The sequence below is a fragment of the Panthera leo genome, chromosome C2 (assembly GCF_018350215.1).
Source record: "Panthera leo isolate Ple1 chromosome C2, P.leo_Ple1_pat1.1, whole genome shotgun sequence".
Taxonomy (NCBI): domain Eukaryota; kingdom Metazoa; phylum Chordata; class Mammalia; order Carnivora; family Felidae; genus Panthera; species Panthera leo.
The window spans coordinates 157,937,823-157,955,510 of NC_056687.1; the positions used below are offsets into that span (position 1 = coordinate 157,937,823).

At 40.1% G+C, this 17,688-nt stretch overlaps 1 protein-coding gene across 7 annotated transcripts in view; it reads left to right on the forward strand.

Moving 5' to 3' along the window:
• TCAIM (T cell activation inhibitor, mitochondrial) overlaps positions 1-17,688 on the forward strand; it is a 74,995-nt gene that overhangs the window by 23,244 nt on the left and 34,063 nt on the right. For 5 of the 7 annotated variants that reach the window (XM_042955972.1, XM_042955971.1, XM_042955977.1 and 2 more), the window contains 3 exons: positions 2,161-2,236; positions 7,664-7,799; positions 15,825-15,978. In XM_042955972.1, the coding sequence (XP_042811906.1) occupies positions 2,208-2,236; positions 7,664-7,799; positions 15,825-15,978 (319 nt within the window). In that variant the 5' untranslated portion in view covers positions 2,161-2,207. Of the gene's footprint in view, positions 1-478; positions 499-2,160; positions 2,237-5,071; positions 5,439-7,663; positions 7,800-15,824; positions 15,979-17,688 lie in introns of those variants that run through there. The other 2 variants (XM_042955975.1, XM_042955976.1) reach the window with 2 other exon arrangements.

The following is a 17,688-nucleotide window of genomic DNA, read 5'->3' on the forward strand; positions in this document are numbered from 1 at the left end:
ATTCTATTTTTCATTTTTTGAGGAAACTCCATATTATTTTCCATAGTGATTACACCAATTTACATTCCAACCAACTATGTACAGGGGTTTTCTTTTCTTCACGTCCTCACCAACCTTGTTATTTCTTGCCTTTTTTATAATAACCATTCTAACAGGCATGAGGTGATATCAGATTGTGGTTTTGATTTGCATTTCCCTGAAATCAGTGAGGTTGAGCATCTTTTCATATGTCTGTTGGCCATCAGTATGTCTTTAGAAAATGTCTATTCAGATTTTTTTAATCATTTTTTTTAACGTTTTTATTTATTTTTGAGACAGGGAGAGACAGAGCATGAACAGGGGAGGGTCAGAGAGAAGGAGACACAGAATCTGAAACAGGCTCCAGGCTCTGAGCTGTCAGCACAGAGCCCGACGCGGGGCTCGAACTCACGGACCGCGAGATCATGACTCCAGCCGAAGTCGGCCGCTTAACCCACTGAGCCACCCAGGCGCCCCCAGGTTTTTTAAATCAGATTGTTTGTTTGCTATTGAGTTGAGTTCTTTATACATTTTGATATTGGCCCCTTATCAGATTTATGCTTTGCAATGATTTTCTCCCATTCAGGAGGTTGCCTTTTCATTTTGTTGATGCTTTCCTTTTAGTTTGATATTGTCTTGTTTATTTTTGCTTTTGTTGCTTTTGCTTTTGGTGTCATATTCAAAAATATCATTGTCAAAGAGCTGGCCACTTTTGTTTTCTTCTAGGAGTTTTATGCTTTTAGGTCTAATGTTCAAATCATTAATCCATTTTGAATTAATTTTTGTGTATGGTATAAGACAGGGGTCCAATTTCATTCTTTTGTATATGTCTGTCCAATTTTCCCAGCATCATTTCTTGAAGAGAATGTCCTTTCCCCATGGTATAGTCTTGGCTCCTTTGTCATAAATTAATTAACCATATATGCATGGGCTTATTTTGAGACTCTCTATTCTGTCACATCAATCTATATGTCTGTTTTTATGTCAGTATACTGTTTTAATTACTATAGCTTTGGAAGCTTCTTCCACATCTTTTCATGGCCTGATGGCTTTTTTTCTTTTTAGTGCTGAATAATATTCCATTGTCTGAATGTACCACAGTTTATCCATTCACCTTCTGAAGAACATCTCGGTTGCTCCCCAGTTTTGGCAATTATGAATAAAGCTTCTTTAGACATCTGTATGCTGGTTTCTTTCTTTCTTTCTTTTTTTTTTAAATTTTGGTTAACATACAGCGCAGTATTGGTTTCAGGAGTAGAATTCAGTGATTCATCACCCGCATACAACACCCAGTGCTCATCACAAGTGCCCTCCTTAATATCCATCTAGCCTATCTCCTACCCACTTCCCTCCATCAACCCTCAGTTTGTTCTCCATCATTAAGGGTCTCTTGTGGTTTGTTTCCCTCTCTCTTTTTCTTCCCCCATCCCATATGTTTGTCTATTTTGTTTCTCTTTTTTTTTCTTGGTCTGTTTTGTTTCTTAAATTGCACATATGAGTGATGAAATCATATGGTATTTTTCTCTCTAACTGATTTCTTTCTCTTAGCATAATACATTCTAGCTCCATCCACATGGTTGCATTCTTTCTGATGGCTGAGTAATATTCCTACGTGTGTGTGTACCACATCTTTTTTATCCACTCATCACTTGATGGACATTTGGACTCTCTCCATAGTTTGGCTATTGTTGATATTGCTACTATAAACATCAGGATGCATGTACCCCTTCAAATCTGTATTTTTGTATCCTTTGGTAAATATCTAATGGTGTGATTGCTGGGTTCTGGGGTAGTTCTATTTTTAACTTTTTGAAGAACCTCCAATATCCATAAAATAACTTACTGGAGTTTTGATTGGGATTGCACTGAATCTATAGATTTAATCTATTGTCCTATAGATCAAGTTGGAAAGTAGTGATATCTTGACAATATTGAGTCTTCCTATTCATGTACATAGGATATCCATTTATTTAATTCTTTGATTTCATCATCAATTTCACAGTTTTACTCATAGATCTTGTACATATTTTGTTAGATTTATGGATAAGCATTTCATATTGGGAGTGGGGGATGCTAATATAAATGGTAATTTTTAATTTCAAATTCCATTTGTTCATTACTTGTATCTGCTTAACTTTTTAGGTGATTAATGGATGGCTGGCAGTTGATGTATATACATATATTCAGAAATGTTTTGCCACCTGAGACCGGTGAGAAGGTAAGCTGTGTGGTCCAATCTGTAAATAGTGTGGGTGGGGGTATCTGTTATGCATTTGGATAATTTTAATTTATTTTTATTTTTCAAATTCTAAAATTATATTATGATGGAGGACGGGAACAAAAAAAGAAAAAAGAAAATTCATATGAACATCCAGACCCTCCAAGAGTTCATTCAGGGCAGAAGCTGAAAAAAAATACCATGTTTCAGAATAGTTCAGTATGAAAAATTTAAGAGAAAAAAAGATAAAGATTGTCCTTAGCACAGTTTTTGTCATGTTGCCCTCAAGTCTATGCTGTCATATGGAAAACCACTTTACATTTAAATTGTATTTAATTGTATAGTAGGATCATTTGATTACTGTATTTGCTACTAATGATATATAATCTAAATCCTACTTCAAGAAAGGATTTGAGTTCAAATATATGAATTTAATTGACATTGTATAATAGGCAAATATAGTATAATTGAAAGAGATCAAAAGCCCTGTAGAGAAAAAAAATCATATTAAAAAGCAGAACTGATTAAGCATCTGACTTTGGCTCAGGTCATGATCTCGAGGTTCGTGAGATTGAGCCCCACGTCGGGCTCTGTGCTGACAGCTCAGAGCCTGGAGCCTGCTTCGGATTCTATGTCTCCCTTTCTCTCTGCCCCTCCTCACTCACACTCTATCTCTCTCAAAAATAAATAAACATTAAGAATTAAAAAAAAAAAAAAAAACAGAACTGGTCAACAATTACTCAGACATCAAATTCAGTCCTGGCTTCTTGGTAGCCAAGTCAAAAAAGGGGAAAATATTGTTCATTTGGCTCAAAATATATAACTACAAGACAATTTGACCTGCTACATAAAAATATGTGAAGTTTTGGGTTTCTGAAACATACTTGGCAGTAATTAGTTCCTTTAAATAACTATTCTGTGTAAGTAAATAGTTCCTGTCAAAAGGAAGTTGTTTAGAGGAAACACTTTTTCCACCAAGTTGTAAATAACAAGGATTCTCAAACAAAGGGAGACTTTCTCTGACAGAATTCCTGACACAACTGTGAAGAGATAAGGGGGAGGGGGAGTGGCAGGGAAACAAAGTAACTGGGATACAGTGCCCTGAAAAACTGTTCTTCTGCAGACGAGGAGACATTCTTCATGCCACAGAAAACCAGGCTCAAGTATTGTGTTTTCATGCTCTGATATAGGAGAGACCATGGGAGCCTGGAGGAATGAGTTCTGTAACATCTCATGGACCATTCCCTTCAGTGATGGTTGCCTCCTCACTCCATGCCTTTGACAGGCAGTGAATAGTAGTGGTTGTAGAACAGAGCCACGCTTTTCCAGCTTGTTTTTATTCCAGCCTTCGGAAAACAGTATTTTAATCATAATCCTTAAAATACAAGTTTCATAACAATAGTTACCCAGTGATATTTTCTTTTTTTTTTTTTTTAAGTTTATTTATTTATTTAGAGAGAGCATGCACGCGCACACAAGTTGGGGAGGGGCAGAGAAAGAGATGGGGAGAGAAAGAGTCCCAAGCAGGCTCCACACTGTAAGCACAGAGTCGGACACAGGGCTCCAACCCGCGAACCTTGAAACCAGGAGCTGAGTTGACGTCAGAGGCTTAACCAACTGAGCCTGAGAAAATATGCAGTGATATTGGGGCGTCTGGGTGGCTCGGTCGGTTAAGCTGCGACTTCAGTTCAGGGTATGATGTCTCTGTGCTGACAGCTCAGAGCCTGGAGCCTGCTTGGGATTCAGTCTCCCTCCCTTTCTGCCCCTCCCCCTCTCACGCTCTGTCACAGGACACGTCTCTCTCTCTCTCTCTCTCTCAAAAACAAAACATTAAAAAATACGTATCCAGTGATATTTTCTATTGTGCACCCTCTCTTTTTTAATGCCGGTTCGTAGCCCAGTAAGTTGCTTTTACGGTGCGATGGATCCTGATGAACACTGCCCTGGAGTAACTAGAGTGCAAAGTCTTCGTTAATGAGAAATCGCATCCTATGCAAAGCAGATACCAGTGGTGACATTCCTTACCTCGCAAAGGCCCTGATCCCCTGACGGGTTGTTAATGGCTCTGCATTGCACTCAAAGCAGCTTTGCTCTTATAGGCAGGATAACTTTCCTTTTGGAAAAATGCAAATAATTTGACAGATCTCTCTCTTGCATAGTCTGTTCCACAAAAATTAGAAGGAAATTGTGCACGTATGTTTTAATGTACTCGGGATGCTTCCTCTAGTGCAGAGGTCAGCAAAGTATAGTCCATGAGGCAGACGGGCCCACTGCCTACTTATGTGAGTGAAGTTCTGTCTGACCGCGGCCACACTCATTCACGTGCTCGTTGTGGCTGCTTTCCTGCTATAGCAGCAAAGTAAGATAGTTGTAAGACAGGCCACGTGGCCTACAAAATCTAATCTTTTCCTCAATATCTTGCAATTTCAGATTTTCATGTGCTGAATCTGCTCAATTTCAAGCAGTAGAATATTGTTTTCCATTTACCTTTCCTTGATTGTTTTGTTTCCTTTCATTAAAAACCTACTATATATTCATTTAATGTACATTAAAAATAATACTTGGGGCACCTAAGTGTCCGACTTTGGCTCAGGTTATGATCTCGTGGTTCATGAGTTTGAGCCCCACACTGGGCTCTGTTCTGACAGCTCAGCGCCTGGAACCTGCTTCAGATTGTCTCCCTCTCTCTTTGCCCCTCCCCCGCTCACACTCTCTGTCTCTGTCTCTCTCTCTCTCAAAAATAAACAAACATTTTAAAAAAATTTAAAAAATAAAAACAATAATACTTGTGCCAGACCCTGTGCTGTGGTGGTTATAAGATACCCACTGAGCTCTCTGGCCTCTCCGGGTCCACCAAAGGATTGGTCCCGAAGCCACGCTTTCCTGGCTGCCAGTGACCAAGCAAAGCAGGAATACTAAGTCAGGCTCACTCCAGCAAGACACAGGACTCTGCCAGTGGGCATCTTTGGCCCAAGGACACTCCACCGGCCTACCTGAGCGCTTCTTGGAACTGTGCTGCAGCCCAAGACTTCCTACCCAGTCCTGCCTCCCCTCTCTCCTACAGGTGTCAGACCTAACTCCTGGTTTGAAAGTTCTCCCTACCTTCTCCCTTTCCCAGCACTTCTCTCGCACATCCAAGTGTGTTTGGCTAGTGCTTCTCAGCAGATGCCAACTAACGAACCGAACAACAGCAAGTACACATGTAAACCATGTTTACAGCCTTCACGGGTGCATGATACCTGAGGAGGAAGGGTGTGGGTGGAGGAAGAGGACAAATGGAAACATCTCTCACACATTATGGTATGGTGCTCCAAATATGCTGGGTCCACAGTTTCTGTTTTTAGAGATTAGAAGAAGGGAAGACTGTTTATAGTGAGGATACTAAAGGGAAGTATCTGGGGGAAACGGGCATCTTGCCTTCTGGCACGTAGCACTTACACAATAATTGTTTAGTGAGTGAGTACTGTTTGGGTAGATGGAACTAAGGCACAGGGAGTGTGTTTAGGGCTTAGAAACCACGCAGAAGAAAGGGAAGAATGAGAGAGATCACTGAGAGTTGACCTGAGGTGTCTAAAGAAGTGGTAGGAGGTCATGTTGTAAAGACAGATTGGAAATGATTACAGAGGACTTGAATACCAGACTAAGAAGTGGAGTTTTTTCAGCAGGAGTTGAAACACCAGCAGGGGTGTTTTAGCAGGGAATACAGTGGTAGTGGAATTTCAGGAAAATTAACCTGTATGTAATATGGTAGGGATAAGACTGGGGGGTAGACGGATGGTGAGGCTATGCAGTCCAACCCTGTGGTGATAAATGGGGAGCACAGAAAATGGAAAGAGGGAACGGTTTCCAGGGACACTGTAAAGTGAGAAGAAATAACCCACTTCCAGAGCACCCCAAAATGGGGTGGGGGTGTGAACTGCTTTGGGCAGTGGTACCTCTGCAGGTTTGTGCTTTGGCAACTCTGAGAACAGTGGTACCCGAAGGACAGAAATAAGGAAGATAATCCTGGATTGAACTGCGTCCTTGCGTTCTGTATCCAGGCAGAGATTAGAAGGAAGACAGTGACCTCTATTCCTTTTTATAGACACAAAATTTGACAGGCTGACAGGACAGCTAAGTGTCCGTGAGACACTTAGAAATGAGAACTCAAACTCAAATGGGGACTGAGTGGAGCCATCACCAATCTACTTATGCTGCCTCACTTTGAGGACTCGGGTACCTGTTTACTGTTTCCTTTATTGTTCAGGCTCCTGTTGTCGTCCTTTGTACACAGCCTACATATACTGACTTTGTAAAAGGGTCAAATATATGCAAAAAAACCCCAAAACAAAACCAAAGGTAATCTGAAAATATGCTGGTGGTCTCCAGATTGTTAACAAAATCTCATAAATGATTCGATAATCTCTCATTTTAAAAATATAAAACCTTTCTGTAGATTCAATACTGTATGAGACAACACTCATGCTCAATTATCTATGAGGTAATGTATTAAGACAAAAATGTGCCTAATATTTAGACTTCTTTATAGACCATTATGGAATGGAAAAGGTAAAATTGTAACGTTCAAAAATAGATGTCGTGGAAGTGCTTCCCCAAAATTGTAAATATTTTCATTTGGATTTAAAACTACACTTTAAAAAAACACTCCTAGGTGAGTTATGCCAGAATCTAAGAATGAAAATGTTAAGTTATCCAACTAAAATAATTTTAGCATGCTAGCAATGAGGAAGTAAACCAAGGGACATCTTGTGTCTCTTTTTAAGCATTATAATTTTCAAAATATTTTTCACTATAAAGAAAAGATTATATTATTGGATATTGAGTTTTTTTTTTATCTGAAGAAAAAAATGTTATAGAAAATTGTCATCATCTGTAGTAATGCCATTTAGTATTTCATAATAGGCTTTGAGGGGAAATTTGGAAATTTCATTATTAATTGATATTATTTTTTCATATTGCACCAGAAGAATTTAAAATCACTGTTTTTAGAAGCCACGTGGTACTCGCTGCTTGTTAAAACTTTAATATATTTCTTAATTTAATTTTAAATTCTTTTTAAGTATAATTGACATACAGTATCCTTAGTTTCAAGTGTACATCATGAGTCAATGTTTTTATACATTATTAAATGATCTCCCTGATAAGCATAGTTAACCATCTGTCACCATACAAAGTTATTATGATATTATTGACTATATTGCCTATGCTGTACATCACATCCCTGCAACTTATTTATTTCAGACGTGGACATTTGCTTGTCAAAACTTTTATATATTTCAGAAAACCACAGTTTTGGTTTCTGTCTTGTTTCTATGGTATCTTCCATACATAATAATTTTGATGTTATTGTCACTTTATGCATTGAGGATCTGAGTGTGTGTGTGTGTCCGTGCCTTGATAAATAATAAATCTGAATCTTTTTAAAAGGTTATGTCTGGAGAAGATATTTCCACACTGGTTTCTCTCCTCAAGAGCTTTATCTGGAGCTGAAGCAGTCAATGCCTTGAGGCCATTCTATTTTGCAGTACATCCAGATTTCTTTGGACAACACCCCAGAGAGAGGGTAAACATTTATTTATTTATTTAACCTTTAGTTCACATTTCAGTTTATTTTATTTCTTTTTGACACAGTATAATACAGAGTTTTATAAATTTGAATTTTTCTGTCATGGTGATAAAGTCAGTGTTTTGAATTAATTTGAAATATATATACTGAAAATTGAAAATATAGCTATGGTTTTTTTATGAAATCTGAGGAAATGGAAAATACATATATTGCTCTCTGCCCCCAGTTCCTGACACAAAGCTCCTAAAACCCTTGTAAATTCCTAAGTGGTAGCAGCACCAGAAGCATCTTTTGTTCTAATGAAGTGACCCTGGGTGGCTCCTGGATGAGGGCTGGTCGCCAGAAAGACCAAGGCATGATTAGAAGCTTGGAATTTTCAGCTCCAAACCTCAACCTCCAGAGAAGAGAGAAGGGCTGGAAATTGAGTTAAAAATTGATCATGCCTGGTATGGAAGCCTCCATCAAACTCCTGTAGTATGGGGTTCAGACAGCTTCCAGGTGGGTAAACACATCTACACTGGAGGGTAGGGCTCCCCAACTCTGCAGGGACACAAGTTCCCTGTGTATCTCTTCATCTGGCTGTTTATCTGCATCCTTTACATTCTTTAATACGGTAAACATAGGTAAGTTTTTCCCTGAGTTCTGTGAGCCTCTGTAGCAAATTAATAGAACCTAAGGAGGGGGTGCTGCAAATAGCTGGTTGGTCAGAGGCACAGGTGATAACAGGTGCACCTGGCATCTGGTGTGTGTGTGTGTGTGTGTGTGTGTGTGTGTGTGTGTGTGTGTGCGCGTATGGGGTGGGGGGAGAGGACAGTCTTGTGAGACCGAGCCCTTAACCTGTGGGATCTGATGCTGTCTCTGGGTGAATAATGTCACAATTGAGTTAAATTGTAGGGCACCCAGCTGATGTCACAGAGAATTGCTTATTGTGGGGAAAAACCACCCATTTGGTGACCAGAAGTATCAGAAGTGAAGTGTTTTGTGTGAATAATAAAGGAGGCACACAGGAGACAGACTGAGTTTTTCCTTTATATGAAAGCTGTCATTTTTAATGAAGTCTATAAAGCTATCATGGAAACTCCTTACAGTATTAGTAATCATGTTTTCTGATCAGTTTTCAGAGTAAAATTGAGAGTTAGAAAGAAAATTTCAGGCTTCTATGACCATGGTCCATCCTATTGTTAAGGATGCTTACAAGGGGGGCGCCTGGGTGGCTCAGTTGAGCATCCAGCTCTTGATTTTGGCTCAGGTCATGATCCCAGGGTTGTGGGATGGAGCCCTGCATCGGGCTCTGTGCTGAGCATGGAGTCTGCTAAAGATTCTTTCTCTCCCTCTGCCCCTCTGCCTACTCACACTCTCTCTCTCAAATAAATGTAAGAAAAAATTTTTTTAATAAAAACTAAAATGTAAAGTAAAAAAGGATGGTTACAGGAAGGTTTTTTAGTCCCCTAAATGGTTTTCCCTTCTGTTGCATGCCACTGATTAATTCCCTACAGCCTCAGTTATTGTATGTTGAAGGAATGCAAACTGAGATGAAAAGGAACTTACAATAAACTTAGTGCGAGGGTCAATATTGTTTGACATTAGATAGAAATTATTTCATTGGTTCTGTTTATCTTCCTTAACGTTAATACCTGGTTTAACATGATAAGGAATTTAAAACTCTTGAAAATTTAGAACATTATTATATAATTTTTTTCTACTTGTGGAAAAAATTAATTTTGCTTCTTTGCTCTAGGAAAATATTCTGATTGTGATATTTGATACATATGTTGGCTACTCAAGTTCAGACCCTTTCTAAGTGATTGGTAAAATGAATCAACAGAAAAATAGCCATTACCTCGGGGTTGCTAATTACCTAGTTTTTAAACCAGCACGTATGGAAAAATTAAGCCTAGTAGTAGGTGAATGTTTTCCTTCCTCCACTGTAGCAGGATTCTCGCACAGAGAGTCATGATACCAGGCTTTGCCTTCCAGGAAGCAACTTTATTCCTGGGGCACTGCTTAGTTGGGTTCTTACCAGAAGAACTGAGGCCCCAGTGCCACATGGCACAGTTTTTAATGTATTTTTTACTTCTTTGTCTCCCATATATGGTAACACACAAACATGCAGTCTGATTAAGTGGTCTCATGTTACAAGGTCCTGAGGATGTTGTCATAAGCATATAGTCAGATTGCCTTGAGGGTTTTTTTTCTTTCCTTAGGGAGGGGACCCTACCATATTCCCCCCTTTCATGCTCAGACCCCTCTGTTTTGGGTCAAAGAGCATCATCTTGGTTTAGAGGTTTATATTTTTATAACACCATTACATGAGTGCTGTCTTTTTTTTTTTTTTTTTTTTTTTTTTTGTAATCATGGCCTCAGTGAGACTGGAGGCAGACTGGGGAGCTAAGGAAGGTAGGATTAAGCACCCTCCCAGAATTAGGAGGATAATTTTTATGAGAGTTTTGAATCCCCTGACAGTTGAAAATCCTCCAAATAATTCCCTGGGGTTTTAACCATTCCAGGCCTGGTCGGGGACATGAGCAGTCCTTTTCATTTGTTCTGTGATCTCTTCTATGACTTTTTCTCATTATCTGTAGGCAGCAGTTGCTTAAGTTAAACTTTTTACAAACTCCTCCCTCAGAAGCAAGCAGATAATTTAAGTCCAAGCGATTTTGATAGATAGCATTGCCCATTTGGTTTGTTGCTTGGCTAGTAAGTTAAGAGCCCTGGCAGTTTCATTGGTTATAATTTCTACAACTGCTTGCACTCTAATCATATGGTTTAGCATGTAAATGGGAGTGTGGTAGCCCCAGGACAATCCTCTGCCCAGGTGGCAGGGCCATAATATTGGATTATACACTCAGGAAGCCATTTATTATCTTTTTAACTGCCAATTTATAAGGCACACTGCTTCCTTTGAGTCTCCCTGTCCCCATACACTTGGACTCCCAAATGTTTCCCTCTAGCAAGTGAGAGCAGGAAGAAAGATGGATGAATAGTTTTCAGTACATATGACCCTGACCAGACGGAGGGAAGTACTATATAGGCTGTCCTTCCACATAATCTAGTATAGTCCACCTGGGCCTGCCATTTGATGGCTGCATCGACATTGTCCCAGGCCTCTCAGAGATGAGAGAAGTTAGACAAGGAATGGGGATCTGGCTCAAGGTGATCTGGGGTCCCCCTCCATTGGATTTTCCGGGCAGTCAGTTATAAAATCTTTGGCCTAGGTATGTTAAGTTTTTAACAGAGACGATGATGAACTTTTTTTCCACCAAGCAAAACTTTTTTTCCCAATAATTGAGCTTTTGAGGAGCCAGACCCCGGTAGTAGGACTGGGATATTTTGTTTCACTATAAGGTTTGTGGGAATCTAATTTTCTAGTCTCTTATGGCCATTGTTTCCCCATGTTGGTACCAATGAAGTATCCTATCCTCAAGAGGAAGGTGAGTGCTAATAGAAACCTCTCCCCACATTTCCGGGTCAGCCTCGGCCAATCCTATGGCAAAGAGTAGAGCAACAATCACAATAACGGTGAGAAACAAGGCGTGACAGTGCGTCACAGTAAGGAAACATAGAAAATAAGGACAGTCTTCTGTTTCACCAGACCGTCCATTCCTCAAGCTTCTGCCGTGCCTAGATCAGTCAGCTTCCGGAGTGACTGAAGCAGGGCTGCGGTCTCCCAGAGCCTCTGGAGTTGCAGATTGCTTCTCCCATATGGTCAGCTTGCAAGGCGTTGATGGATCAGGAAGGCACTCCCAGTTTCAAGATGCGGGCTTCACTCTGCTGTGATGAATCCAGGGACCTACCTCGGCCACCTTTACTGCAGTAGGGGTGGACAAAATGACAGTGAAGGGGCCCCTCCAGAGGGGTGTTAGGGGTTGGACATTTTACTCCTTTATCCATATTGCATCTCCTGGTTTAAAGGGGTGAGCGTCTGCGGTCAGACTCACAGGTAATCGCTCCCAGACCCAGTGGTGTAAGATGGTTAGGGTAGAACCAAGGGCCCGCATCTGTTATCTTAGGGTTAGATTGTCTGTCTCATTTACATTCCCCACCTTGTACCCTTGATAATGGAAGGAGGGCACCCAAAAAGCATTTTATAAGGGGAAAATCGCATCTGCTTCTTCAGCCTCCCACCTGCAGCTGCAATCTGCCTCCCTGAAGGCCCCTTATCTCTCCCTGCCTCATGTTATCTCTTTTCCTATTCATTCCTCCCACTGGAACAGGGCCCCTAACTGCCATTAGGGAACAGGGATGATGACCATTCTGGTTTCTTCAAGCTGATAAGGGATGGTGTAGGGGTACAGCAGTTAGAGTCTACTCAAGGATTGTTCGAGTGGCCCACAGTATGGTTTTACAGGAAGGCTGGCAGGCATGAGGTGGCATAAACATTAGCAGACACAAAGAGAAAAACTCAAAGTAAAGATTATACTGACCAACAAGATGGCATCTTAAGGTAATGTCTACAGTTTCCAAACATGTGAAACAGTCTAGGAGAGACCCTGACTATGTAAACAATATATGTTGGGGAGTCTCTCATAACCCGGGTGATGGAGAAGCAGGAGAGCAGTGGTGGCTCTATTTCCAAGAGTTTGGCCCTAATTTAATTTAAAAAAATTTAAAGCATCTAATGCTTGTGAGGTATTATTTAGAGTTTTGCTGAGTATAAGCAGACAGCCTGTTTTATTTTGAGGTGTAAAACTTTTTTAACAGCCAGGAGTTCTATTAGAGAAAGAGTCAAAGCAGCCATTTACCATTATTAATTTGCACAATTTTAGGTAAAACAAACCTGGGTATTATTTTATAAAGCAAAACTTTTATTACTTGTTGTGCCTTTTTTGTGTTGCAGGAGAAGGCCTTTATTCAGTTAGTGAAAGTATCAATCCATACCAACAGGTGTTGGAATTCCTTTGACCTTGGCATATGAGGGAAACCTAATTGTTAGTCTTGCCTGGATAGCCTCCGGTTCCTTGATTGCCTGAGCGAACAAGTTTGTGGTTGAAAGGATTGTTTCTAAGACACACTTCACAGGCTGACACTACTTGCAGAACTGTCCTTGACAAATTTTTTTTTAGTAAACATCCTTTGGGCCATTTGATAAGGTTTGTCCCTCCCTCAAGAAAGGCCTGGTGCTGTGTTTTAATGATGTTTAGCTCTGTGAGCTTGGTAATAGTAATTGCCCTGCTGTGTTTGTAACCATTCCAAGGGCTAGAAACAGTGTCTAGGAGTCAGACCCCAGTTTGTTTATTTATTTATCTTTTTGGAGAGTAGGTGGGATTGAGTCTCCTTTAATAATTGATATAGCAGGCAAACTATTTTCCTGAACCCTGATATGCACAGCCTACAATGTCTAGTAATCTCCAAAAACTCACATAACTGTTTATCTGCCCTGGAGTTGGTAGCACCATAGTCTCTAATTCAGTTGTAATGTCCCTTTCTAGCAAGGGAGTAAGGCTCTCTGGCATTATCAGGAAAGAATGAGAAAAAATTAGGTTTCCCCATATACATCCCAGGGGCTGAGAGAAAAATTTAGTTAGACATTTTCCGGAGATGCCTCTAATCATCATGCTGCATTTGGATAGTTGGCCTGGAGTGGAAAGGAGGACAGAAAAAGTAGCTCTGGTGTTAAGAAGGAAATCAACCAGTTTTTCTTCTGTATCTAGAGTCACCCGAGGCTCTGGGTTTCTGATAGACAGTTGGTTTAGGGGAGTCACCGTGAAGAGCCCCAGACATTGGTTATCTGAGCCCTCATAGATAGAGGTCCCCAATGCATTCAGATTACCAGTGATTGTCTCCACATCAGGGGCATGGCTTATGGGGTTTTCATTTTGGTTGTCCCCTCTGAAGATGGTCTCATTTTAGTGCTCTGAATGGCCACATAAATGGCACATTTGAAAATCTGTATATAACATTTGACTCCCCCAAATTTAACTACTAGTAGCCTACTGTTGACCAGATGTCTTACCAATAATATAAATAATCAACACATATTTTACATGTTATGTGTAATATATACTAAAGTCTTAAAATAAGCTAAGAAAAGATGATGTTATTAAGAAATCATGAGGAAGAGGGGTGTCTGGGTGGTTCAGTCAGTTGCACTGAGAGTGCAGAGCCACTTCACGTCCTCTGTCTCCCCTTCTCTCTGTCCCTCCCCTGCTCCTGCCCTCTATCAAAAATATGTATTTAAAAAAGAAATTATAAGGAAGAGAAAATACACTTACTGTGTATTTAGCCAAAAAGAGTCTGCAGATAAGTGAGTCTGTGCAGTTCAAATCTGTGTTGTTCAAGAGTCAGCTGTATTTCCATTTACTCTCTCACTGTGTTTGCGTACCTCCTCTGTACCAAGCCGTGGGTCCAGGGTTTCTACTGGGACTTGGTCACATAGGTGTGGCGTGTCCTTTCCTTTCTTGTTTAAGTATCTCCTTTTCATGAGGCTCTCCCAGACTGCGCCATTTGAGGCTGCCTGCCACCCCACCTTGCTTCCCAGCACTCTGTCCCCCATGCCCTGCCATAGTGTTTCTGCTGCTGTGTGTGTCCCCTTCCCTCACATGTCAAAAACTGGCACCAAGAGGCCAGCTCTGAGCAGGCAGTTCACCCTTCTTGGCACCACATGTTCAGTCCGGTCTTCTCTTCACTTGTGCAGGACACCCCCATCCCTCTTCTAGGGAAGCAGACTTAAAGTGCCATCTAGTCAGCATCAGGCCAGGGTCTCAAAGTGAAACACAGTTATCGCTGTTTTATTATTGTTTCTTCATTTTAACTCCATTGTAAAATACACAAAGCATTTCCAAGTTTCAAAAATCAAAACTAAATGCAAAGCTTACTCAGAAGTCTCACTCCTGTCCCTGTTTCCTTTACCCCATTCCTGTGAACTTCCTGTAGGCAACCATTTTTATTAGGTTCTTTCTTGGTTGTTCTGCCTATTTCTTTCTGGCAAAAGTAGAAACTTGTAGCAAAACATAATAAGATTTAGTCTTAGCAGGAAATGTACCTTAGCCCACTGGATCACAGCTAAGAACAGCATATTATAATCAAATTGAACAGACAAACGGGCGCCTGGGTGACTCAGTCGGGTAGGTGTCTGACTCTTGATTTCAGCTCAGGTCATGATCTCACGATTCATGAGTTTGAGCCCCCCATCGGGCTCTGTGCTGACAGCATGGAACCTACTTGGGATTCTTTCTCCCCTCCCCTCCCTCTGCCCCTCCCCTGCTCACAAGCTCTCTCTGTCTCTCTCTCAAAAAATAAAAATAAAGATAAAAAAATAAAGTGTTCCTAATTTCAGATCACACAATGTGTCTGAGAAGAAATCTACAGTGATAAGAAGCATGGTTACTATTTATGCCGTTCTGTAGAGCTGTTCCTTCACTAAAGGATGTTACTTTTTTCACTTAAAACCTTGGAAATAATTCCATGTCAATCCCTAGACTTCTACACCACATTTTCTCTCCCTTCTTTTTTGGTTGTATAGTACTCCATTGAATGAATGTACTGTAATTCAACCAATCTCCTCTGGGTGGTCATTTTAAGAGCCATTTATAGAGACAAATAACTTGAAAATATTTTCTCTCAGTAGCTTATCTGTATGTAAACAGCTGTGTGTGTGTGTGTGTGTGTGTGTGTGTGTGTGTGTGTGTGTGTGTGTGTGGTTTTTTGTGTGATTTTTTTTGTTTTTAAATTTTTTATGTAACTGGATTTATCAATCCTGTATCAGTTTGAGATTGAGTCATAGTTAGGCTTTTTCCACACCAAGGTTATAAAGGAATTCAACCATGTTTTCTTCCACTACTTAGGCAGTTACTTTTTTTCACATCTTAGTCATAAGGAGTTCATTCTGTTACATGTTATAAGACGTGGGTCCAGTTTTATTCTTCACCAGAGAGCTATGAAATCCCAACATTTTTAACACTAAATTATTTAACACTGATAGTAATTATTTAATACCCTCAATAATGTGTTTAAAGGTCAGGGTATAATTGTTTCCTTGTTCTATTTTGCATGTAAATGCCCCTTACTGTTTTTTTTCCCCAGGAAGTCAATGAAAATTCTCTTAAGAGATTAAGTGTCTACTTAGAAAACCTCCAGAAACCAGGCTCCAAGTCTTTGAAACCAACTCAGCTTACATTTTATGTAAGAGAAACAGAGCAGAATTCTTCTGAAGGCCAGGAACCCTTTAGCACATCCGGTATGTGTTCTCATTTCTAGCGTTTCCCTTATAAGCTCTGTGATAAATCTGTTCATTAAGTGTGTTGTTGCCAGAATACCTTTGGATTGAAGACTTGGTCTTAAAAAAAAAAAGTAGTAATAATATCATTTAATTGTTTTCCTAGAATTAGATTCTATTTCTGGCTACCTGTGTTTGAACAAGCCATTTTTTGTGTTTAAACTTTTTTGTCTGTAAAACTAAAATGTTCCCATTTGTCCACTTTTTAAAAACATTTTTTTTAATGTTTATTTTTTTTGAGAGAGAGAGAGAACACAAGTCGGGGAGGGACAGAGAGAGAGGGAGACAATCTCAAGCAGGCTCCAGGCTGTCAGCACAGAGCCCAGTGTGGAGCTTGAACCCCTGAACCATGAGATCATGACCTGAGCCGAAGTCAGATACTCATGAGCCAGGTGCCCCCTTTAAAATTGTTTTTTAATCTATTTGTCCACTTCCTATTTCAGTGTTGTGTTAAGTGTTAAACGTGTTTATAACAATTTACATTTTGTAAAGTACAGCCTATAATCCCTTATTTTGTCCTCAAAGTACTCTGAAGTAGGTAGTGTTTGCCCAAATAAATTGGTAATGTGCGGGGATTTTGCCAGGACTGTGGAGATGGAATATGGGTCTTGAACTTAGACCTTTCAACTCCAGCTTTAGGCTCTTTTATTTATTTTTTTTAAGTGGTATTTATTTATTTTGAAAGAGAGAGAGAGCAAGATGGGGAGGGGCAGAAAGAGAGAGAGAGAGAGAGAGAGAGAGAGAGAATCCCAAGCAAGCTTCACACCGTCACCACAGAGCCTTACACAGGGTTCAATCTTCAGAGCCAAGAGATCATGATCTGAGCTGAAATCGACAGACTAAGCCATGCAGGTGCCTTTTGGCTCTTTTTAATCAGTCTTAATATACAGTCTTCTTTTTATTATTATTATTATTTTTTTTAGTATTTATTTTTGACAGAGAGAGACAGAGTGTGAGTGGGCGAGGGGCAGAGAGGGAGACACAGAATCTGAAGCAGGCTCCAGGCTCTGAGCTGTCAGCATAGAGCCTCACGCGGGGCTCAAACTCACGAACCATGAGATCATGACCTGAGCGGAGGTCATTTGCTTTAACCAACTGAGCCACCCAGGCACCCCAATATACAGCCTTCTTTTTGATCCTTTGTTACTACTTTAATCCAGATCCAGAAATACTTAAAATTAAGGGCAAATAAGGGTCTATATTTTCTCTAAATATATACTCTTTTGGTGATCCTTGAGGAAATAACTTTATTTTTGGAGTGAACCTTAAAATAATTTAAAGGTTTACCAGGAGCTTTCTGTGAGTTAAGGTCAAAACAATTAGAAAATGCACTATAATGTTTTTTCTTGAAACAAACTATTAGAAAACTCAAAATGTGATCGTTTTGGGGACCTAGAGTCTATTTCTTGCTCTGCCAGTGACTAGCTATGCGACCTTAATTTCTGGTTCTTCATTATTAAAATGAAAGAGGTGAAGTACTGTGTGTAAGTACTGAAGCATTCAGTGAAGACCCTACCTTATACCCGGGGCTCATAAGGCTCTCAGGAGCTCGCATGGAGTGAGGAGAGCTTGGGCTAAAAAGGGCTAAAGCAGGATCTTTATGTTGAAAAACAGTTCCCACCCAATCTCTCCAGGAATGAACATTTGATCATGTATCTTCTCTTTGTTTTC